This window comes from Thermobia domestica, chromosome 9 (assembly GCF_964235325.1).
Source record: "Thermobia domestica chromosome 9, izTheDome1.hap1.1, whole genome shotgun sequence".
Classification (NCBI taxonomy): Eukaryota; Metazoa; Arthropoda; class Insecta; order Zygentoma; family Lepismatidae; genus Thermobia; species Thermobia domestica.
The window spans coordinates 31,715,441-31,737,957 of record NC_137462.1 but is presented as its reverse complement, the minus strand read 5'-3'; the positions used below and the strand labels follow the sequence as shown (position 1 = coordinate 31,737,957).

Genomic DNA, 22,517 nt, shown 5'->3' with positions numbered 1-22,517 from the left:
TTTTTAATACTAAAGATATTTAAAAGTATTAAAGTAGTGTATCAGTAAAAAATAAACATTTCTCTTGAGCGCAAGACAGTATTGATGAATTTCTAAAAAAAAAATAATTTAAAAATCTGAAAGAAAGAGAGTGATTTACAAATCCAGTGGCAGAGAGCGTTGCAACTGGAAGCAGTAACATTGAGCATATATGGCAGCGAGCTCCTATCTCTTAACATGAGGAAGTGGATTTATTCTTGCGTCGCTGCTATCCTCCCGTATAACTCTCTTCCAGTTGCTATTTCGTCTTCAACTGGTATACAACAGTCAGCTTTCGTAGTAGTTACGAATTCCTCCGCTTGGCAGCGCTTGACTCAATTGATAGGTTGAGTGAGATATAGACGCTTGGAAGAAAGAAGTTATTCACCAAACAGAAACTCGCAAAATTACAAATACGAGTCTGGTGGTAGCAGGGGCGGATCCAGGCTGAATGTTTGGGGAAGGGCGGTCGTTCGAAGTCAATAGATTTTACTTTACATTTATAATACAAAAGTAAAAATTCTTGAAATAGATTTAAAAAAAAATAAATAAAAATATGCTATTCTGGAGAGAGTGTGGGGGGGGAGGCGATCGAGTCTCGAAAAAGAAAATGTCTTACCACTGGTCTAATTTCTAGCTCTGTGTGGTTCACGCACATAATTCGATATTCGACTTCCGGCGAAAAGAATAAAAATTAATCTCAAATTGTTCAATTTCAATACTCATCTGTCTTCTTTAGTCTAAATTTCTGGAAAGTTAAACTTTTAGTTTTTTTTTTTTCATTTTCGTAGAAGTTTTGTATAAACTTACATTGACAGTGGTTGTTTGAAAACTTAAAAGACTTTCCTCTTCATATTTTCTGAATATTTTTTGGATAAGACTCAAGAATACTGGAGGAGGGGAACACTTGCGCGTAACTACATACCTTTGATATTGCAAGATTGCAACCTGTGCTTCTACAGACCATGAACCGCTACTGTTTAATAGGATGAAGATACATATACGCAGATCCTCTATTTTATAAAATCCTTGAACAACTTAATTCACATTTACCGTGTGGCAATGTTGCCATGCATCTAGGTAAAATTTGATCTTGAACTGAACATAAGTTATTTCTAGTTATAGTAGCCTCAGTCTAAAGACAGCCACTTGCTCACAAAGGGATGCCGCCCCCGTGTGCGGTTTCTTTTCATACTGTCTTGTTTAGTTTTTCTCCCCCTTGAAAAGTAACTGACAGGCAATAAACTGAACCCAAACTGTTGCCAAATCTTTGTCAATGATCCTTTTTCTTTGACACAAACCTTCCCCCCCCTACACACACACTGTTAGACATGTGGATGGGAGAGGAAAGGGGGAGAGGGAAAGGAAGGCACTACGTATGGCAACGTTTAGTTTTTCTTCTTCCAAAGGGACCACAAACTTTATGACGACTTCATTGTGTTAAAATTCAAAGTCTCCCGATTGGCTATCGTCTGGGCGCGCTTTCTATACTTTAATATTTCTTAGAACTCACAAAGGGCCTACCCAGTTTGCCATAAGGACCAAACTGTGTCACGTGATGAGGTCAAAATTCACGTTGCGTGCTAAATCGAATGTAGAGAGATATTTCAAGCCCTGATGAGAATATCCTTTTCGAGGGGCGCCCTGGGTAATTCGAATATGCACGTACTTTATTATTAATTTTACTCAAACACCTTGACATTTGACAATGTTCTATCCATATTTACCTTACGTGCTATACATCGTTTTTAAGCTCCTCATTATATTTTTGCAATAAGCTTTCAATTAGCCATCTCCTTAGTAGTTTTTGAGATATGTGGACGACTTCATTTCTTTTTTTTTTCATGAACTTTTCATTGACTTTAATGTTCATATTTCGTGACTTTTTATTATGTTCCACCCATTTTAGGACAATTTCTTCTTTGAATTTAAAATCTACATAGTCCGTTCAATATTTAAGCTGAATTTCAGCCATCTCCCTCTTTTTGGTTTTTGAGATATGTGGAGGAATTATCTGTTTTTGTTGATTTTCCATTGACATTAGTGTTAATATTTCGTGCTTTTTGAGTATGTTCCATCCATTTTAGAACAATTTGATTTCAAATATAGAATCTACATAACTTTCTTCTATATTTAAGCTGAATTTCAACCATCTTCCTCTTTGGTTTTTGAGATAAGTGGAGAAATTATTTGTTTACCATTAATTTTCCATTGACATTATTATTATTATTATTATTATTATTATTATTATTATTATTATTATTATTATTATTATTATTATTATCATTATTATTATTATTATTATTATTATTATTATTATCATTATTATTATTATTATTATTATTATTATTATTATTATTATTATTTTCCATTGACTTTAATGTTCATGTTTCGTGTGTTCCATCCATCCTAGGACAATTCCGTTTTTGAATTTAGAATCTACATAGTCTGTTCTATATTTAGGCTGAATTTCAACCATCTCCCTCTTTTGGTTTTTGAGATAAGAGGACGAATTATTTGTTTTTCATTGATTTTCCATTGACATTAGTGCTATATGTTTCTAATGTTTCGTGCTTCTGATTATGTTTCATCCATTTTAGGACAATTTGCTTTTGGAATATACAATCTACATAGTCTCTTCTACATTTGAGCTGAATTTCAGCCTCTCTCCCGAAGTCTATTAACATCATTGTAATCGAATAGGCCCTTTTTCCCTTAAAAAAGGGAGGAGGGGGAGAGAAAAAAGCTATGTAGTTATGCCAATGAGGATTTGGAAGAAAATACAAAGAATAGACAGTATCAGGTTCTTTTAAGTATTAATATAGGAAGAAATTATATAAGCAATACAGAATGCAATAGGTATTTAATGCAACTCTAGCCATCACGACTCTGGAACTCACTAAAGAAATAATAAACACTTCTGACCAGAGTGTATACACACTTGTTTATTAAAAACTAAATTCCAGTGTAACAGTTTCAAGAACGTAACATTTTCTTCATCTGAGTTAGTGTCTGATGAAGACAACGTTACGTTGTTGAAACTGTTAAACTGGAATTTAGTTTTTAATAAACAAGTGTGTATATACTCTGGTCAGAAGTGTTTATTATTTCTTTAGGTATTTAATGTTGTTTTTGCTACTGGTGTTGAAATTAAAACCTCTTCAAATAAACTTCAGCATTTTTATCATATCTTTGACATTAAGAAATAGGTTGCTTAAAAGCCTGACATACTAAATAATACAAAATTTACCGTTTTTCTTTTGCTTGTCTTTCATAAGTGAAAGGAGATAATGAAATGTTACTTACCACAATCATAGATAATGTTATTCTACAACATAAAATATGAACGTAAAGAAAGTTTAGTGTTGCCATCCATAGAAATTACAATGTTGCCAGAATAACATTTCCCCAGAAATCTAGTTAAGACAGCGACTAGAGGAACGAACTAAACTGCATTTGATTACTATCATGTTGTCTTGGAATTCTCTAAATTATTTTTTTAAAAATAATAGTTGTATTTAGTTTGTAATGAACAAAATAGTTTTAACATACAGTTATTAAAATTAAGTAATAATGTTATATAAAAAGTAGTTCACAGGATACCAAAACATGATACGTAATCAAATGCACTTGAGTTCGTTCCTCTAGTCGCTGCCTTAACTTGTGTTAGATTTTGGGGAAAATGTTACTATGGGACCACTGTAATTTCTATGGATAGCAACACTGAAAAGTTTTCAGGTTCATATTTTCTGTTGTAGAATAACATTATCTATGATTCTGGTAAGTTGAATTTTATTATCTCCTTTCACTTATGAGGAAAAAACAAAAGAAAAATGGTAAATTTTATATTATTTTTAGTATTTCGGGCTCTTAACATGGAATCTCTATTAATCACATATCAAAAATAAAACGAGAGAAATTAGTGATGTACGATTTATTTACAGCAGTGAGATTCACCAAGTTTGATAAAATACCGTAATACAAATATAAATTAGAAAAAAAATCATTTGGGTATATATTTTTTGTCACTCTCACACAATATTCAGAAAACAGGAAAATATTCTGGAAAACAAGCAGTGTTGAAAAAAATTTACTACCCTGTTAACATGTATCAGTACATCACATAATTAATACAAAGCAATATTTTTATTTTCTTTTTGCTTTTTTTTTCTTTACAATAGGAAATCTAATTTCTACTTAGAAGTACTTTCTCTTTTTTACATTTATCATGAAAACAGGAAAGAATTTGACTTCAGTATTTGTGAAACTGCTCTCAGCAATAAAACACAAAATGTATGTCGTCTGAATAGGTATAATACCAATGAAGTGGAACTAGACATTTCTACATGTTTTAATTAGCATAAGCTCAACGAAGATTGCTTCTGAAAAACACAGTTAAAAATAAGAGGAGAGAAAAATATTAAAAGAAATGAGAACGCAAAATGTATTCAATTAAGTAACATTCAGCTGTTATATACGAGGGCCCTCCAGAGAGTGAAGAATGATTGCGCATCGCGCGCGACTCCAACCACTGCAATCATGTGAGTTACAGTTAGCTCCTTCCTTTACCTAAGTGTGAGCCGAGTCTCAATGCTGTGCGCTTACGCTATCTGTTTCTGCAGCGATTCAAAATGGCGGCGCCAATCAAAAATACCGCCAAATGAGAAGTACAGAGTGCCATTCGTTCTCTGAACGCGCTAAAAGTTACACCTATTCAAATTTATAGGCCAATAAAGAATGTTTACAGTGATAGTGCAATGAACGAGTCATCAGTGACGAAATAGTGCATTATGTTTCATCAAGGAAGGAACAGCGTACATGATGAAGATCGGAGTGGGAAGCCATCTTTGATCATCTTGCTTACAGCTCTGACTTGGCATCAAGTGATTTTCACTTATTCCCCAAACTTAAGGTATTTTTGGGTGGAAAACAGCTCGCAAGCGATGAGGAACTCAAGCAAGCAGTGACAGCCTGACTCAATTCTTTGGCATCAGATAAGTATAACATTGACATTGAAAAAACCTTGTCCCACGTTATAATAAGTGTCTTAACAACTATGGGAATTACACAGAAAAGTAAAATTAGTTTCTGTGGCTTTGTAAATAAAGTTTTGTGCTGATATCATTTGTTTTTATTTAACCATACAAACATGCAAGGGCGCCCATGTTGTGGTTTCCAAGAAGGGGGGGGGCAAGTATAAGCGACGTTTTAAATATAGTTTCAAATTTTGCTGTAACTAATGTAAAAATTCTATTGGATTTTCGATATTCCCAAGTACAATTTCCTCCTAGGGGGGCGAGCGCCTCCCCTAGCCCCCCTGATGGGCGCCCTTGCAAAAAAAAAATCTGAATGACCCTCCTACATGTTAGGAACTAAATTAATGCAATTTTTCATCTATACTATATCTTTTTGTTTATCTGAATGTGAAATTTCAAAAAAAAATATATATATTTTTGAGAAGTATGAAACATTTCTGTTAATCTTAACAATTTCTTAAGAGAAATTTAAAATGTCCTTATAAATAGATCAAGAAGCTGTTTCAATGCCAAATATAAATTGAAACAATTGCACAACAATTTCAGAAAAATATTACGTAAAGTATAAACAGTATAATTCACAAAAAATTAGTGAAAAAACTAACACATTAACAATATAATGGGGGCAAAAATTAGTAAAAGGACAAACATTTCGATGAGCTGTTTATTATTGGCTATTTTCAAATCTAGTTCTGATACTAAAACGTTAGGGGTAAAATTTGGTGTTGAGATTACAGTTTCGAATAGAATATATCCAAAATAATTCAGACTAATTTATAGGTGCAAAACCTAATCACTCTTAACCATTACACTAGAAAAATCTCTTGTAAGGTTATTGTGTAAAAACTTATCAACAGCCATTTTTAAAAATTACTTTTTACTCCTTGAGCACATAATTTTATTTTGCAAATCCTATGTGTAAATGCTCAACACAAACTAAGGTACTCTCAAATTTTATATGTATAGTATATTTCACAAATACATATCGCTATAAACCTTTTCGGTTCAAAAATCTCTTCTTTCCTGTTTCCATAAATCACAATCTAGTTGCATTAACATTTTTTTTTTATTTCTTTCAAGCGTTCTGTTTCATTGATTCTACAACAATATAAAAAAATATCAAGTTAAATGAGTATTGTCTGTAAAACATTTTCCTCTTGCAAGAATTATGAAAATGTCAACATTTCCACAACAAGCTGTATTTTAATATATTTATAGATATATATATATTTTTTTCTAGCTAAAAAGGCCAAAACACATCTTTTTTTTACATACTTATTAACAACAGTTTGTTTCAATAGTACAAATGAATTAGTGGCATTTTTTCTATGCTCCATTTTTCCTCCATTTTTTTGCACTACAATTTTCTACACTTGAAAGGAAAAAACAAGGTACATTTTCTGTCACACATAAACAACAAGGAGGACTAAATCACATACATAGATATACATATAACAAGCAGCTCTAAAACTATTACGTTGCAAGTACTTTAATATATTGTCGTTTAACGAGCAAATAATTGAGCAAAAAAGGGAAGGACAAAAAATTAATATTTTACTAAATAATTTAAAAATCTTCTTGCAAGTAGTGTTTATTGCACATGACAATAAATGCAATACGTAACATGAATGAAATATTTGTCAATGGATATTTAATAAATAATTATTATTGAAAATTACTCATAAACAAGAACATATCAAATATTAACGGAATTTAAACATTTCAGTTTGGTGTTTATTAGCACCCATATCAATACTAAAGAAACTATTATAGATAAAACTATTTTTGTTATTAATACACTGAACCTTTTATAGTTTTTTTGGTTTTTTAAAGGGCACAATAATGAAACATTGCTACTTAAGAGCCTGACATAATAAAAATACAAAATTTATCACTTTCCTTTTGTTTGTTTCTCATAAGTGAAAGGAGATAATAAAATTCAACTTACCATAGTCATAAATAATGTTATTCTGCAACAAAAAATATGAACCTGAAAACTTTTCAGTGTTGCTATCCATAGAAATTACAGTGGCCCCATAATAATATTTTCCCCAAAATCTAACAAGTTAAGGCAGCGACTAGAGGAACGAACTCAAGTGCATTTGATTACGTATCATGTTTTGGTATCCTGTGAACTACTTTTTATATAACATTATTACTTAATTTTAATAATTGTATGTTGAAACTATTTTGTTTATTACAAACTAAATACAACTATTATTTAAATGTAGTTCACAGGATTCCAACACAACATGATACGTAATCAAATGTAGTTGTGTTTGTTCCTCTAGTCGCTGCCTTAACTTAGATTTTGGGGAAAATGTTATTCTGGCAACAATGAAAATTCTTCAGGTTCATATTTTCTGTTGTAGAATAACGTTATCTATGATTGTGGTAAGTTGTATTTCATTAACTCCTTTCACTTATGAAAAAGAAGAAAAAGAAAAACGATATATTTTGTATTTTTTTTAGTACGTCAGGCTCTTAATCTTTTATTATGTGAAAAGTATTTATTTTCTCACTACATATTAGCACTAAGATCTGAATGTACTATTACTACTTTTTAAACGTTGTAGTAGTAATGCTAGTGTGTATCAACAAATAAAAAATCACATTTTTTGTATTATTATTAACAACTTATATCCTGAACGTTATAAATGCAACCCAGTTAGCTATTCTGAATGATACAAGGTGGCCTACTACAAAAACAAGCAGCATTAAGTATTTTAAGAGCTGTTAAAGCGAGCTAAAAAAAACATGAATAATCTAAAATTATTATAATTGTGTTTAGACAATTGTGTAACTCATGAGAACATAACGTCCACATAGTATATATAGTTTTTTTCCACATTCAAATAGAGCAAACATTTTGGTATTAATTATGTATCTTTTATAATTGGAAAATGTTCCAAATTTACACTTACAAAAAAAATTATTATTATTTCAATATTTAAAAGTAATATTCCCTACATTTTGATTGGATCTTCTTATATAGGAAAATGTATTTTTAATTTTGTAAAATGTTTTTGTTGATATTTTTACTGTCACTTTAGAACTAACCGTTGCAAATAATATAATTATTACCTGAAAACCTTACAAGAATGATCTTCAAGTTGATCTTGCTTTGAATTTTTAATCTAAGTTTCTTACCTAAATTTTTGCTGTACTGAAGTTTCGTTTAAAATTTTCGAAATAATCTATCATGAATGTATTATTTTATTACTTACTAATTAATTTTCAAATTAAAGTTTTTTTTTTTTTATTTCTTTTAATCTTTGATTAAACTTACTTCATCTGGCTATTAATTGATTTTTCAATTTAATTCCAATAAATCTACAAAAAAATTGATATATACGTTTATTCCGCCTTTTGCACCTATGGAAACTACATAAAACGAAGTCCAACTTAAAAATACATAAATAAATAAATAGATTTATTATATATGTAAAGATATAATGTTCGAATTACGTTACTAGTGCATTAAACATACTTGCATCAGAAGTAATTTGGTTATTTTTTCTTACACGTAAACTTTGCCATTTATGTGAAGAAACAAAAAGGTCTTCCACACATACTCTACCTATATATATATATGTACACTACATAATATTATGCATCATGTGTTTGTACTTAAGCATCTCTAAAATAAGGATGCTAATACGTTCTTTGTTTAAATAGTTTTAGTTTTATATGTTGCTAGGATGTGTACCGTACAGGAACTTCGCACATTGTCTATAATAATAATAATAATAATTAAATAATACACTTCTTCTAATTTACTTATATAATGTTGTGTACGAAATAAGCATTCTATTATTATATTTAACTCTAAATCAAATTCTTTATGGCACCAATATATTTCCAAAGAGATCTTACTTTACTGCCTAAGTAAAGTCAGAAAACTTTTAACTGTTTCTTTATTTAATTAGAACGTCTTGCTGCTATACTTTTTGCCAATCAACTATAAATAAATTAATAAATAATGATACAGTATCAAATGAAATTATTATTAATATTTTCGAATCATTGAAGATATACTAAAATTCACAATTTAGACAAATTAAATCTAAAAAAGGACAGTCTGAGGACATCCATACACAATTGTCATGAGTATCTTACTTATATAAATAGTAGAAAGCTAATGTGCTCTTGTCAATGATCAATTTGGCACATGTTCTAATTTTCCTTTTGTAGGAGTAAAATATTCACCCACAGTATAATTTCAAATTCTAACATAAAAATGTTAGATTTATAGTTGCCATGTTGGGTAATAATAGTAATAATAATAATAAAATAAAAGCAATAATAATAAAAATAATAATAGCAATGATACATAAAAATGGAGATGTTATCAAAATGATATTTTTCTTTAAGCGTCCATGAATACTATATACATATTTACAGGCTCCTGTTTCCATTTCTTTCTTTTAAATGCGCACGAAAAAGAGACATTCGCAACAAGTATATTAAACATAGAAAACAAACACCATATCTCGAAATTCAGTAGCTATACTTGTTTTGAGCAATAAGATTTGCTTTTCATTTACAACAGTAAACAGAAAGAACCGATTTTTTTTATTGGGATGTATTATTAACTTTATTGGCACTATATCTAACAAGTCAGAAAATTTTGTGATACGTTGAATGCTTTCATTGATAAAATCTCATCTCTGGCAGCTATTTCAATATCAGTAAGATATGACTTCATATTGAATTTAGTGAAACCTTTGGAACATTATGAAAAGGGTGCATGTATTAGACGTAAACTTGAGAACACTGACTACAAAATCCACCGAGAAAAAACAACAGTACCTTTGATGTTCGCTGAAAAATATAGGTGTTAAAATAATTAATGATATTACAAAATTACGTGATATATTTCCCCTCTTGTGGAAACATTAAGAACCTGCAATACTAAAAATAATACACAATTTACCATTTTTCTTTCGCTTGTTTATTCATGAGTAAAAGGAGATAATGAAATGCAAATTACCACAATCATAGATAACGTTATTCTATAACAGAAAATATGAACCTGATGAATTTTCAGTGTTGCCAGAATAACATTTCCCCCAAAATCTAAGTTAAGGCAGCGACTAGAAGAACAAACTCAACTACATTTGATTACGTATGTCTTGGAATCCTATGAACTATTTTTTTAAATAATAGTTGTATTTAGTTTGTAATAAATAAAATAATTTTAACATACAGTTATTAAAATTAAATAATAATATTATTTAAAAAGTAGTTCACAGGATACCAAAGCAACATGATACGTAATCAAATGCAGTTGAGTTTGTTCCTCTAGTCGCTGTCTTAACTTAGATTTTGGGGGAAATGTTATTCTGGCAACATTGTAATATCTATAGATGGCTACACTGAAATTCTTCAGGTTCATATTTTCTGTTGTATAATAACATTATGTGTGATTGTGGTAAGTTGCACTTCGTTATCTTCTTTTACCTATGAACAAATAAGCAAAAGAAAAAAGGTAGATTTTGTATTATTTTTTAGTATGTCAGACTCTTAAAAGACGTATCAAATTGAACGGTTCTAAATATTATTCATAATTTCAGAATTTGCTTAATGTAAACAAAAGTAAAATATTCCCAATATATCGGAAAAAATGTTTCAACTAGATTGTTTGAAAACTAAATAATAAATTAATGAATACTAGTACATGAAATGACCAGTGAAAGTTGACGGTCTACACATTTTTCTGGCAATCACATTCTAACGGATAGTTTCTCAATAACTTACAAAGAATTATATTCTGCGAACCCAAAAGAAAATTGTACACAAATTACTGACAAAAGATTATATGTGTACATATTTCAGCTGTTGTAATTAGTGTACTGTTAACACAAACGACTTATAAGAAGAAATATGTAAACTATGTTTATGTTTAAGTGTAATTCCTTTGTAGTTCAGTAATTATTATTTTATTTTACTCTCAGTCTAAAATATTTCAGTTGCTACTCTAGCAAACATCAGGATCATTTGACACTTCAAATAACATAATATTGTAAGGTGATGGTATACCTAACATGAACTTTAATACATATGACCAATGCACCCTTCTACGACTTCTGGTAAAATAAACAATTATAACAACAATAATAATAATAATATGGCTTGAGACAAATTTTAAATGTATGTGTGTATATATATGTATATATTTCTGTACTTTTCTTGTTTAAAAAAAAAAACGTAATACTTATAAAACGTCCTTAAGGAATACTACTAGAACGTTCTTCACGTTATTGCATTTTTTAGTTGGAGAAATCCAATCCAATCTGTGGTTGTTACATTATTTTTGTTGCAGTTCAAGACACTACACAACAATATTCTACACTCTCACGACATTTGGTCTCATAATTTGGTCTCCGATTGTAGACATACTCCCTCGTACTCTACAATAAGTAATATTCATCTCAACAATATATATTATTCAAATATATAGGATTAGAGGCACAACCATTTCAGGTTCATATTTAAATGCGTTCCTAGTAAAATAGTCAAGGATGCAAATATTGCTAGAAATTTTACAATGTATCTATCGGAATTTAAAATAATAATATATTTCAAACCAAATACTCAGTAATGAAATGATTAGACCTGTATTTATATATATTAACTTAAACATGATGTGATATTGTTAAGAATTTCGTAACCAACTTTCCCATTTTTCATTGCGAATATTTGCATTGTTGAATTGAACTAGGAACGCAAAAATGTATCGTATAATCCAAACAAATTAAATTCATGCACTATTATCTCCCAACAATTAAGTACCAACAATGAAAAAAAATTCACACAATAGTTATAGGCCTTCTTTTGTTACCTTTACAAGTAAAATGTAACATTGTGTACAACATGGAATATGTACATGCAGATACGAAAAAAAATAAACCCACATAACTATTACGTACAACTCAGAATTTTAGTTCCTTTTAATCTTGCATCTTTTACCAAACCTTAATTATAACGTATACGTAATTTGATGTTAAGTTAATCAAATTTAATAATAATTTTAGAATTACTATTAACAAATTACTTTGTTCTCTTACATTTTTTGATATGTTAATTTACTGACTAATATCACTTAAAAATTCAGTTCATATTGTATTTTTAATTAATTTTATATAATTTTAGACTATAAAACAATTGCGCTTAAATAAATTAATTTGATAATTATAATTTATTTGCAATAATTTAAGTTTTCTTTAAGTAAACTAAGTTAAATCATATTTGACAAAGAAATTCGTGCAGGAATAATAACAATCTAACATTACACATTGATGGGATCTTCATGTTCTATTTTCTTACTCTTTTGATAATAATGATGACTATTTCCGTTCTTAATGCATATTTAGAATAAATCTACATGTTCATATCATAATAATGAAACTCTTAGATTATGCATCAACAATTCCTTATTTCTTTACTTTCCTTTTTTTTAAATAATGGAATTCTGAAAAATTAAAGAATTCTGCTAAATGTAAAAAAAAAAAAAAAAAAAAAAAAAACCTGTTCAAAATAACTAGTGAAAGAAATCAAGATTTGATCTAATTTTTTGATTTCCTTACGTCAGTTTTCACCATTCTATTTTTTCTTTTATCACATATACGCATGCAAATTATCACCCTTGTACACAAACAAAGAGAATTTGTCACCTAAGTAATCGAACGGCGACCTCTTGTCTGGTGGATAATACTTTTTTAAGGGTGAGTGCCCTGGCCTGAGAGGTGCACTAAGTTAGTTTTTACCGGTCTCAGGCCGACCCTCGTGACCTCCATGGTTTCCAACCCTGATGTGGCTCGTTGGGGTGCCTCTACTATATTGTGGTATATTGAGGAATTGTTACGGATTTAGGAAAGAATTGTTCTTCGACAACAAACCAGCACTACTTTCTGACATAGGGATAACAGCAGTCTTCTGGCCCTTTGGAATCTTGGCTCTAGATTTGATGTTAGGTTGAAGTCCTTTGATGATGTTCTGAAAGAAAGAAAATGGATTACTTCAGACAATATGCTAACATGCTCAGGAATATTAAAAATCATATTACTTTAAAATGTGAATACCAGATAATCCTTGCATTTTCAAGCTTCTTACGCTTTCTTACATATAAAATGTTGGTTGTGCAAGGATTAATCATGAATCAAATTTTTTTGGTTGTGCAAGGATTAATCATGAATCAAAATTTGTTGGTTGTGCAAGGATTAATCATGAATCAAAATTTGTTGGTTGTGCAAGGATTAATCATGAATCAAAATTTGTTGGTTGTGCAAGGATTAATCATGAATCAAAATTTGAAGTAATAAAATGGATTAGCTCCAAACATTCACTAAATATATTATCATCTTGAAATGTTAGAGCCAAATAAACCGCTTACTGCAGAAAGCAAACATGTCCAACATTTACACATTCCCATTTTTGTGACGATAATGATTTGTAATAGGTCAATGTATCGTTTAGAACCGAAATGACACTTGTCCGCTCAATAACAATGGGCATTGCGACGCCTTGAATTTTCCGTTTACCGCAGAAAGGAAACTTGTCCCAGACGAGTTCCCTATAGGCAGTAAATGAGACTTTGTAGTTTTTCCGTTAGATGTCACTCCTTCATGTCCAATGATAGGGATTTCGTGATAATACGGAAGAAGCTGAGTACGAAGGAAAACTACATAGTGGATGACGTTGTTGAGCTCATTAAAACTTCCTCGACTATCTCCAACAAGTTTTCCACTGTTCAAATGAAAGTGATTGATTTCATAGACTAGAGTTCCTGGTGGCCTGAATTTTACAAAATAGCGTGTCTGATCGATGACTTTTATGGCAGAAAAGTCGCTAAACAATTTCTCATCTGTAACTCCATATAATGTTCAATGTAACATAAATATTGGTGGCTTGATAGTGGATACTTTTAGGCTGCGGAACTCTTCTAAACACTCTGTCCTGTTCATAAACAACAAGAAAATGGATGACATCAAAAAACGTTCGTCCACATACCTCAAGAAACGATGCTATTTTGGAGTTCAATAGCATCCTGACCCATCACAACGGGAACACGTTCTGATGATAACGATGACTGATTAGTTTACAGTTACACAACTCACATATTATTCAGAAGTGTTTAACAGCTACGTTTCCTTCCAATAAATGACATTTATCAATTTCATGGTCATTTTCTTTAATCAATTCAATCCACAATTCGTTTGAACAGTGCATTTACTACAGAAGGCAAACATGTCCAAAACACAAAACAGTGCCCCCCGCTATCCCCTTACGTGATACACAAATTTTGCCATGTGTATTTTAATCACGTGTACTTCTATTATCAAACGAAAAATACATAATATGTTGGAAATATCATAAAGATAGTTTTATTCAGTTTTTTGCCTCTCGTGTAAAATTACGAAATATGGACATGTTTGCTTTCTGCAGTACGTGATTCAAATATTAATCAAATAAATACATACCTTCAAACACTACCTTTAAATATTTAATAAATAAACTACCATATTCATTTTTAAACGCAGCCCATAAAAATATTCACACTAAATGAATGTCATCTGAAATATTAGCTTCAAATATAAATTCTATATATTGTAATTTTGATAAGCTGTCTTTAATTATCTACTAAACAAATTATCATCTTTGCAGCATTAATTTTAAATATCCAGTAAATAAATTAGGATCTTCTTACATCAATTTTAAGTATTCACTAAATAAATTATCATTTTACAATAACTAAATATTTCTTTAAAATACATCTGGTGAGATGGGAAAATGTAAATTGGCGGTTTTTTTATTATTGAATTCTTCATATTTCTGTAGGCATTATACTCAAAAAGCTAATACCTAGGTAGTTTGGGGTTCTATTCTCAACGAATTTATTTTAATAAATCACTTTCTTATGAATAGCCCGATAATCATCGAAATGAAAGTTAGACTTATGATGCTGCCTGATAATCATCGAAATGGAAGTCAGTCTTACGATATTGCCTGATAATCATCGAAATGAAATTCATTCTTATGATGTTACCTGATAATCATCGAAATGAAAGTCATTCTTATGATGTTACCTGATAATCATCGAAATGAAAGTCATTCTTATGATGTTACCTGATAATCATCGAAATGAAAGTCATTCTTATGATGTTACCTGATAATCATCGAAATGAAAGTCAGTCTTATGATGTTGCCTGAGAATCATCGAAATGAAAATCAGCCTTTACGATGTTGCCTGACAAGCATTGAAATGAAAGTCAGTCTTATGATGTTACCTGATAATCATCGAAATGAAAATTTTAGTAAACATTAAAAAACTATAAATTCAAAACTCTCGTCTGCCCTTCTGTACATATTCTCAGTAGATAAGTTAGTTTAGATTCAAAATGACAAAAGACGAGTAACATCGAAATTGGCAAATGAGTAAAGAAACACTAAAGACATATACACAAACTTCATTGTAAACTATATATATTGTAAATATTATGCTTTTATTGCATTCTAAATAGCGTTAAATAACAAGACTTTGTGGCCACTTTGTATATCACTAATAATTGATTCTTTATAGTTATATTGTATAAGTAAAATTCATTATCTTATCCCTATTATTATAACTGTCATATCTTTAAATTATGAAATAATGAATTTTTTGCACTAAATTAAATATGTTTCTTCACATAACTTGTTAAAGAGACCTAGGTAAGTTATTTAAGGTTAATATATTATAATAATCATTGAAGTTTCACATTATTAGTATGTAAGAAATATGAAATTTCTTAATGTTCTAAATAAAGATGTATTGTTCATCTAGAATGTTCCACTATGTCACTTGTTGTGTATGTTATTGTTTATAATTAACTGCATTTGCAATTGTGTTATTAATCGTATCGATACTATTAATAGTATAGTAATAGTAATTATTTATAAACTGTATAATTAATTGTATTGTATTTAAATTTGTTAATAAATGTATTTGTAAAATAGTTTTGTACGTAGTTAAACATTATAAAAATAAACGTTAATAAAATCAAAACTTGTTAGAAAAAAAAAACAATAAAAAATATCAATCTAGTAATTAACATCATCTTGACGAACTGCTCAACTATATCCTTACTTGAGAGGGTCGGTGATCTACTGGCAGAGTGCAACCTCTAGTATAAGGGTTCCTGGTTCGATTTTAGGCGAGTTTGTGTGTGACATTGTATCCATGGATTTTCTCGGGTTCCACCGTTTCCTCCCACATTCTCATTCCACTAAGTATTCAATAACCACATTCACTTTTCATGAAACAATCGTTTCCTTTAGCCTACTGGGCATAGCCGTACTACAAATTTTATATATATATATATATATATATATATATATATATATATATATATATATATATATATATATATATATATATATATATATAGGGTCTTACAAAAATTGTCACAATATTTGGGAATGGATTTTTCACATCGAAATAAGAAAAAAAAAAAGTTCATATGGACCTGTGGTCGGAAGTGCATATTTTCTTAGTTAGAGGGTACAGAAAACGTGAAAAAATGAGCTTTAAAGGTTCATAGTTTCCACTACTATAGGATAGATTGTAGTCGGGTCAAGACATCACTGAGGAAGTAGTATGTGAACTATCCAAATTTCCAGCTTTCAAAACCTCCGGTACTTCCACAATTATTTTTGGAGAAGCTGTTTGAGAATACTTCATGGCACTCAACCTCCCTCCAAAAATTGGTCACTACAATAGTGCCATAGTACTGGAGCTATGAACTTTTTCACTTCACTTGTTTCAAGTTTTCGGCCCTATAACTCCGAAACTATCCACTTTAGAGCACAGGTCTATATGAACCTTTTCCCTTATTTTGATGTAAGGATCTATTCCCATAAATTGTGACATACTTTTGTAACACCGTGTATTTTCTTCAAAATATCAATATCTAAACCTTCAGCAACATATTTGGTTAGCATAAAATTGTGTTTTCACTATCTTCTTCTTTTTCCTTAAATTCACACTTACATTTTCTTAAACTATTTTGACCTACATCTAAAAGTAACATAAACAATTCTTAATTTTTTCACACTTATTTTATATTTATCTTTCTCAAAATGGCTTCCATTTGACGTAAAATCTCGACTTTTCTTGCAAATTATTCTCATTATATAATTAGATGTATTAATTTGAAAAAAAAAAAAAAGAAGTAATTTAAGTTTGAAAGCGATCTACATAATTTTCTATTGTCATCACCACCAATAACGAACTTCTTAAAACTTACGTCTTTTATAGATCCAGGTGTTGTGAAAACATAATAGATGGCGTAACCAGGTATCCAAATCATAGAGGCAAAGCTCATTCCGAATCCCAATATTTCAGCCCATGTTGGATATTCGTAAGATTTGCCGTATGTTACTGGAGAATATTGTACGCAGTAGAAAATAAAGATGCCCTAAAAAAAAGAAAAAAAAGAAAGAAAAATTTATAAATAAATATGCACTTCTATTCTTTTAAAGTTTTCTTTTATATTCTGTACGTGCAGAAATCCTAAGGCAAGTTTTCCAAATACCTTTATTGAAAAGTACAAAATTAACTACAGTATTTGTTTCTCGCAGTATAGTTTACCAAAAAAAATGATGAGGGAAAAATTGTCAAGTTTTCTGTCATAATACAGCACAGAATGGTACAGAAAAAAAAATGTATTTTTAAAATACGAGCTTATTAGGAATATATGGTAGATAGAAGAAAAGTGAGTTTGCTTTGGTCTTATAACTTATTAAGTAAAGGAATCATCAGGAAATTTTTTGAAGTATTGTCATTCAAAAATACAAAATTAACTATTGTTTCTTCCAGTTTAGTTTACGAAAAATTCCAAGAGGAAAACTTTTTTTTTTTTAAATCGTACTACAATAAAGACTCAAAATGCTTCGTGTGGAATGTTGTGCCGCACGAGGCGGAAACATGGACATTACGTAAAAGTGTTGAGAAACGACTGGAAGCTTTTGAAATGTAAGTGTGGAGAAAAATGGAAAAAAAAATAATTAGTTGGGTCAAGCGCGGAAAACGAACGAGAGAGTGTTAGAAATGGTTGGGAGAGAAAAGAATACTTTTAAATATTATTGAGAAGAAGAAAAGAAACTGGTTGGGACATTACCTAAGAAGAAACTGTATCACGAAGGACGTGCTAGAGGGTATGGTGGAAGGAAAGAGAGGGAGAGGGCGAAGGAGGCTACAATTAATGGATGATATAAAAGCAGAAAGATCATACGTGAAGACGAAGAGATTAGCGGGGAACCGTGGAACATGGAATTTTCTCAGCTGCGGCAAATAACCTACCAATAAGGGCAGAGTGCCTATGATGATGATGATAATACAATATAGAATAGGACACAAAAATTATGTTAAAATACAAATTATTGTATGATAAATGGAAGGAAACAGTCGATTTTTTTTCTCACGGTGTATTCTCTTGAGTTCCCATCTGCACACAGGATGGCCCAAAAGTAAGTATACACCCCTGCATTGATCAAGTATAACATTCTATCTTTATGGGTTTGTTTGCTTCAGCTGTTCCGAGCTTCAAGTATAAGTAAAAATACATTAAGAACAAATAATAAAGAAACTAAATGTACCTGATGGATAACGATAAGAAATTACATAAAATGCAATGAGCTGATCAGTACGATACTGTATACCTACTTTTGGGCCACCCTGTATTACACAGTAGGGGAAAATATTGGTAGCGGTGGTTCATTTAACATATAATGAATACAAAAGAAGCTAAACTGACGCATGATTGTAACTATTAGCTTAAACTCGGGAGTGAATGTAAACAATGGGTTTCCATTGAAAAGTGCGACATTAATAACCATTTTTGAGTGTGATGGAACACCGCACATGCCTCTTAGGAGAGGATCCTGGATAATGTTGCTCTGGTCTGTAAAGCGGTCCTCATAGGAGAAGTCCGGTCTACAGGAAAAGTGTAAGTGTGCCTGAGCTAGCAATGACCAATGGCAAAAACCAGTAGAGTATCGTCAAAAAAGAGTTCACTCCTAACATGTGAAAGGTAACAGGAAACCGTATCTTTCCCAAAAACACGTAGCATGAGAATGGCGATTTTTAACACTGAATTGCCCCAAATGAGAAGATCAAAAAACTGAAACCCACACACTGAAAAGGAATCAGGTCTACAAATTTTGAAGAGTGCACAAAAATCGCTTAGTAATGGACAGGCATTAAACATTGGAACATCAAGAGTCTAAACGCAGTAGGTAGATTACAAAATTTACAGATATCGACCAGAAAAGTCTGGATCACGATAGGGAAGAATAAAAAGCTGTGTTAAACCAATAAAAGATTAATGTTCTGAGGAGAAGAAGAAATATTTAGGAACATTTCTGAGTTTAAGATAATACATATATAGTAACAATTCAACGATCATATGTTTTCATTACTATAGGCAACGGTTGTTCAGGCACAACAGAAGTTGTGATACAATACTTGTAGTCTGAATGGCTGAGTACTGACATCAAAAAAGAAAATGTGGAGGTGGTCTGGAAGCAGATTAGATAAAGGTGTGATTAAAGCCCTGACACGATAAATCGAAGACCCGAGTTCGATTCATGATCCAGTCGTACATTTTCTACTCTTGCAATTTATATTATCAAGCTTACCTTTCTCGTATGTATGTCCCACTGTATCGTTAAGAAAATACACAGTAACGTTATGGAAAATATTTTATGTTTGAATTTAATAAGGATAGAAGAATCAATATATATTTTTAATAAAACAGTATCTTTTTTTAAGGAAGCAATTTCTCGTTCAGCTAACTATGAGCTCACCTAGGAAACAGGGTGAGGCTCTAGACATCCGTAACTTCCTCTACTGCTCTATGTTCTGGCGGGCAATTACATATTACTCTAGTTTAGAATGTATTTCAAATTTATTAAGTTGATCGTAAAGCAAGTCTTGGTGCCTTCTCTGGATACTAGTTTCCTTATTTTGAATCTGTAGCAAGATATAATACAACGAGAAACCATTTTGTGCTCTGTTTATCCCCTTTAGTACCCATTTTTACATTACGCTCATTTGGTGGTATGTAGTCCAGTTTCCACACTGTTTTTATTCTTCTTTGTTTTTATTCTTCTTTGTTTTTATTCTTCTTTGTTTTTATTCTTCTTTGTTTTATTCTCTTCTTTGTTTTTATTCTTGTTATCTTACCACTAAAGACGGAACCAGCTTGTTGCTCAGATATGTATGGAGAATATTTAGTTTCCTCACGTAAGGATATATTGGTAAGTAAGCATTTTTTTTTTTTTTTTTTTTTAATTTTTATTTTGAATCATCCTCTCATGTGCCTACATAATTTTAAAGACTACTTAATATTTATGAAGTGCCATTGAAATGAATTAATTTTGCTTTCAAGACCTTTCATATTATATCAATATTTAAGTACTCCACGATAATTAGGATATCACAAGTTGTGCCCCTAGATTTCAAATATGCAATAAAAGACCGGGAAACAATAGCATTTGCTAAGTACTATATGCGTTACTTTTTAAATTTTCCATACTTTTATTGGCTATTACTAAAAACGATTAAACAAAAGGAACGAAAATTTAAGATGAGTAAATATACATAGTTTACTTACGACCATGACGGTGGGAGCAAGGAAGACCCAGCAAATATACCAGAAAATGTTAGGACGGACGCCCATCATTTGGTGGACGCAGTCACAGAATTTTTTAGCTCCAAATATCCAGGAAATGGCAATTGTCTGGAAGAAACACACCCACAGAAGAGACATTCCGCTCGCTGAGTAGAAGTCCATCAATTGGAATATATAAGCTCCGCCCTAGAATAAAGAAAAGAAAAGTAATATTAATAACGTCAAATAAACTTATATATGTTAAGAAGTTACTGTAAAGTTAGACCATGTTTGTATATTTTTTAATATATCAACGTTCTAATCCAATCCTGTTGTACAAATAATGTAATGGTCTTCAACATTGTATGTTTCCACTCTTTGGTGTTTCCAATTTAAGTTAAGACTCCTTGGACCTTTGACACGTACCAAAGTTTTCTTTCTTTCTTTTTTTCTTCCTCTTAAAGAATACAAGATAGCTTCCCCTAGATACAAACTCTTAAGTTCAAACCAAGTGCATGCAAAACTTTTAAATTTAAGGTGGATCACTAGGTGTTCTCGGTACTATGCTAAACGCTGCTTGAATAGTGCGGCGTTGCCAGATAGTGTCGAGTGTTTACTGATGCCAGATAATAAAGGAAGTAATAATGGAATTCTGCTTGGATACTTACTAGAGAAATTAGTTTTCGACCCTTACCGTAATTGTGCTTCTCGAACTGCAACGCTAGAATTCAGGAATTTTCTTATTGTGACTACCACAGTAAACGTACAAATTTGGCAACAACGCATTATGGCGTTTTGCGCAAGTTTCGTCTCAAAATCTATTTTTTTAAAATGTAAATTAATATTTAAATAAAATATGAAACATAACACGAAAAACAGTCAAACAATGTATTTCGTGATAAGATTGTTACTTTAAAATACTTTACACATGCAAATAAACATTTCATGAAATGGAGCACTTCTAGTAAGATCTAACAGCAAATGCCATCTTGTGTGCTCATTGCAAAACGAATCAAATATTTTCTTTTATTTGTCACATTTTTCGATATCAGGAGACACAACCAACTGAATCAGTGTCTTGTGCTGTAACTGAAACATTACTCTATCTTATAGTGCATTTTTTTTTTATAAAATGTAACATTTCATTGCGCAGTAGTTAAGGCAATGAGCTAAAATATGTACTGACTCCCGGGTGGTGATCCACCTTAAATAAACAAAAAAACAGTACTCCAATAAGTCAACGAAGAACAGTACTCCAATTATACAGACATGTCTATCTCTGAAATATTGTTGAACGCGACTCTAATTTTGGTAAGATTTAGAACATTCCAGAATAATTACGCGTAGTGTCTGTACAGAACGTTCGAAAATAGTTGACTATTATTGATAAGATATGTGAGAATCTCATTACACATGATTTCCTGAAGAAAAGATAAAAAAAAGAGTGCATACAGGGTGTTTCAAAAATTGGTTACATTATTTTGAGAATAAATTCCTCACATCAAAATAAGAAAAAAAAAGTTCGTATGAACCTGTGGTCGAAGTACATAGTTTCTTAGTTATAGGGTGCCGAAAACGTAAAAAAAAGAATTTTAAAAGGTCCATAGTTTGTAGTCGGATCAAAACATCACGAAGGAACTAGTATGTGAACTATCCACATATCCATCTTTCAGAACCTCCAGTACTTGCTTCATTTTTAGAGAGGCTGTTTGGAAGTACTTGATCACTCTACAACATAGGTGTCCAAACTCGCGAGCCCGACGCTCGTAAGCTCGGCACTCACGCTCAACCGGGCTCGGGCTCAATAATT

General features: G+C 30.9%; 1 protein-coding gene across 2 annotated transcripts in view; it reads right to left on the bottom strand.

Annotated features, from left to right (window-relative positions):
• Positions 1 to 3,937: 3,937 nt before the first annotated feature.
• LOC145694524 (sodium- and chloride-dependent GABA transporter 1-like) overlaps positions 3,938 to 22,517 on the bottom strand; it is a 195,658-nt gene continuing 177,078 nt past the window's right edge. For both annotated transcript variants that reach the window (XM_081770838.1, XM_081770840.1), the window contains exons 10-12: positions 20,711 to 20,914; positions 17,342 to 17,512; positions 3,938 to 13,052 (exon numbers count right to left, since the gene is read on the bottom strand). In XM_081770838.1, the coding sequence (XP_081626964.1) occupies positions 12,918 to 13,052; positions 17,342 to 17,512; positions 20,711 to 20,914 (510 nt within the window). In that variant the 3' untranslated portion in view covers positions 3,938 to 12,917. The remainder of the gene's footprint in view (positions 13,053 to 17,341; positions 17,513 to 20,710; positions 20,915 to 22,517) is intronic.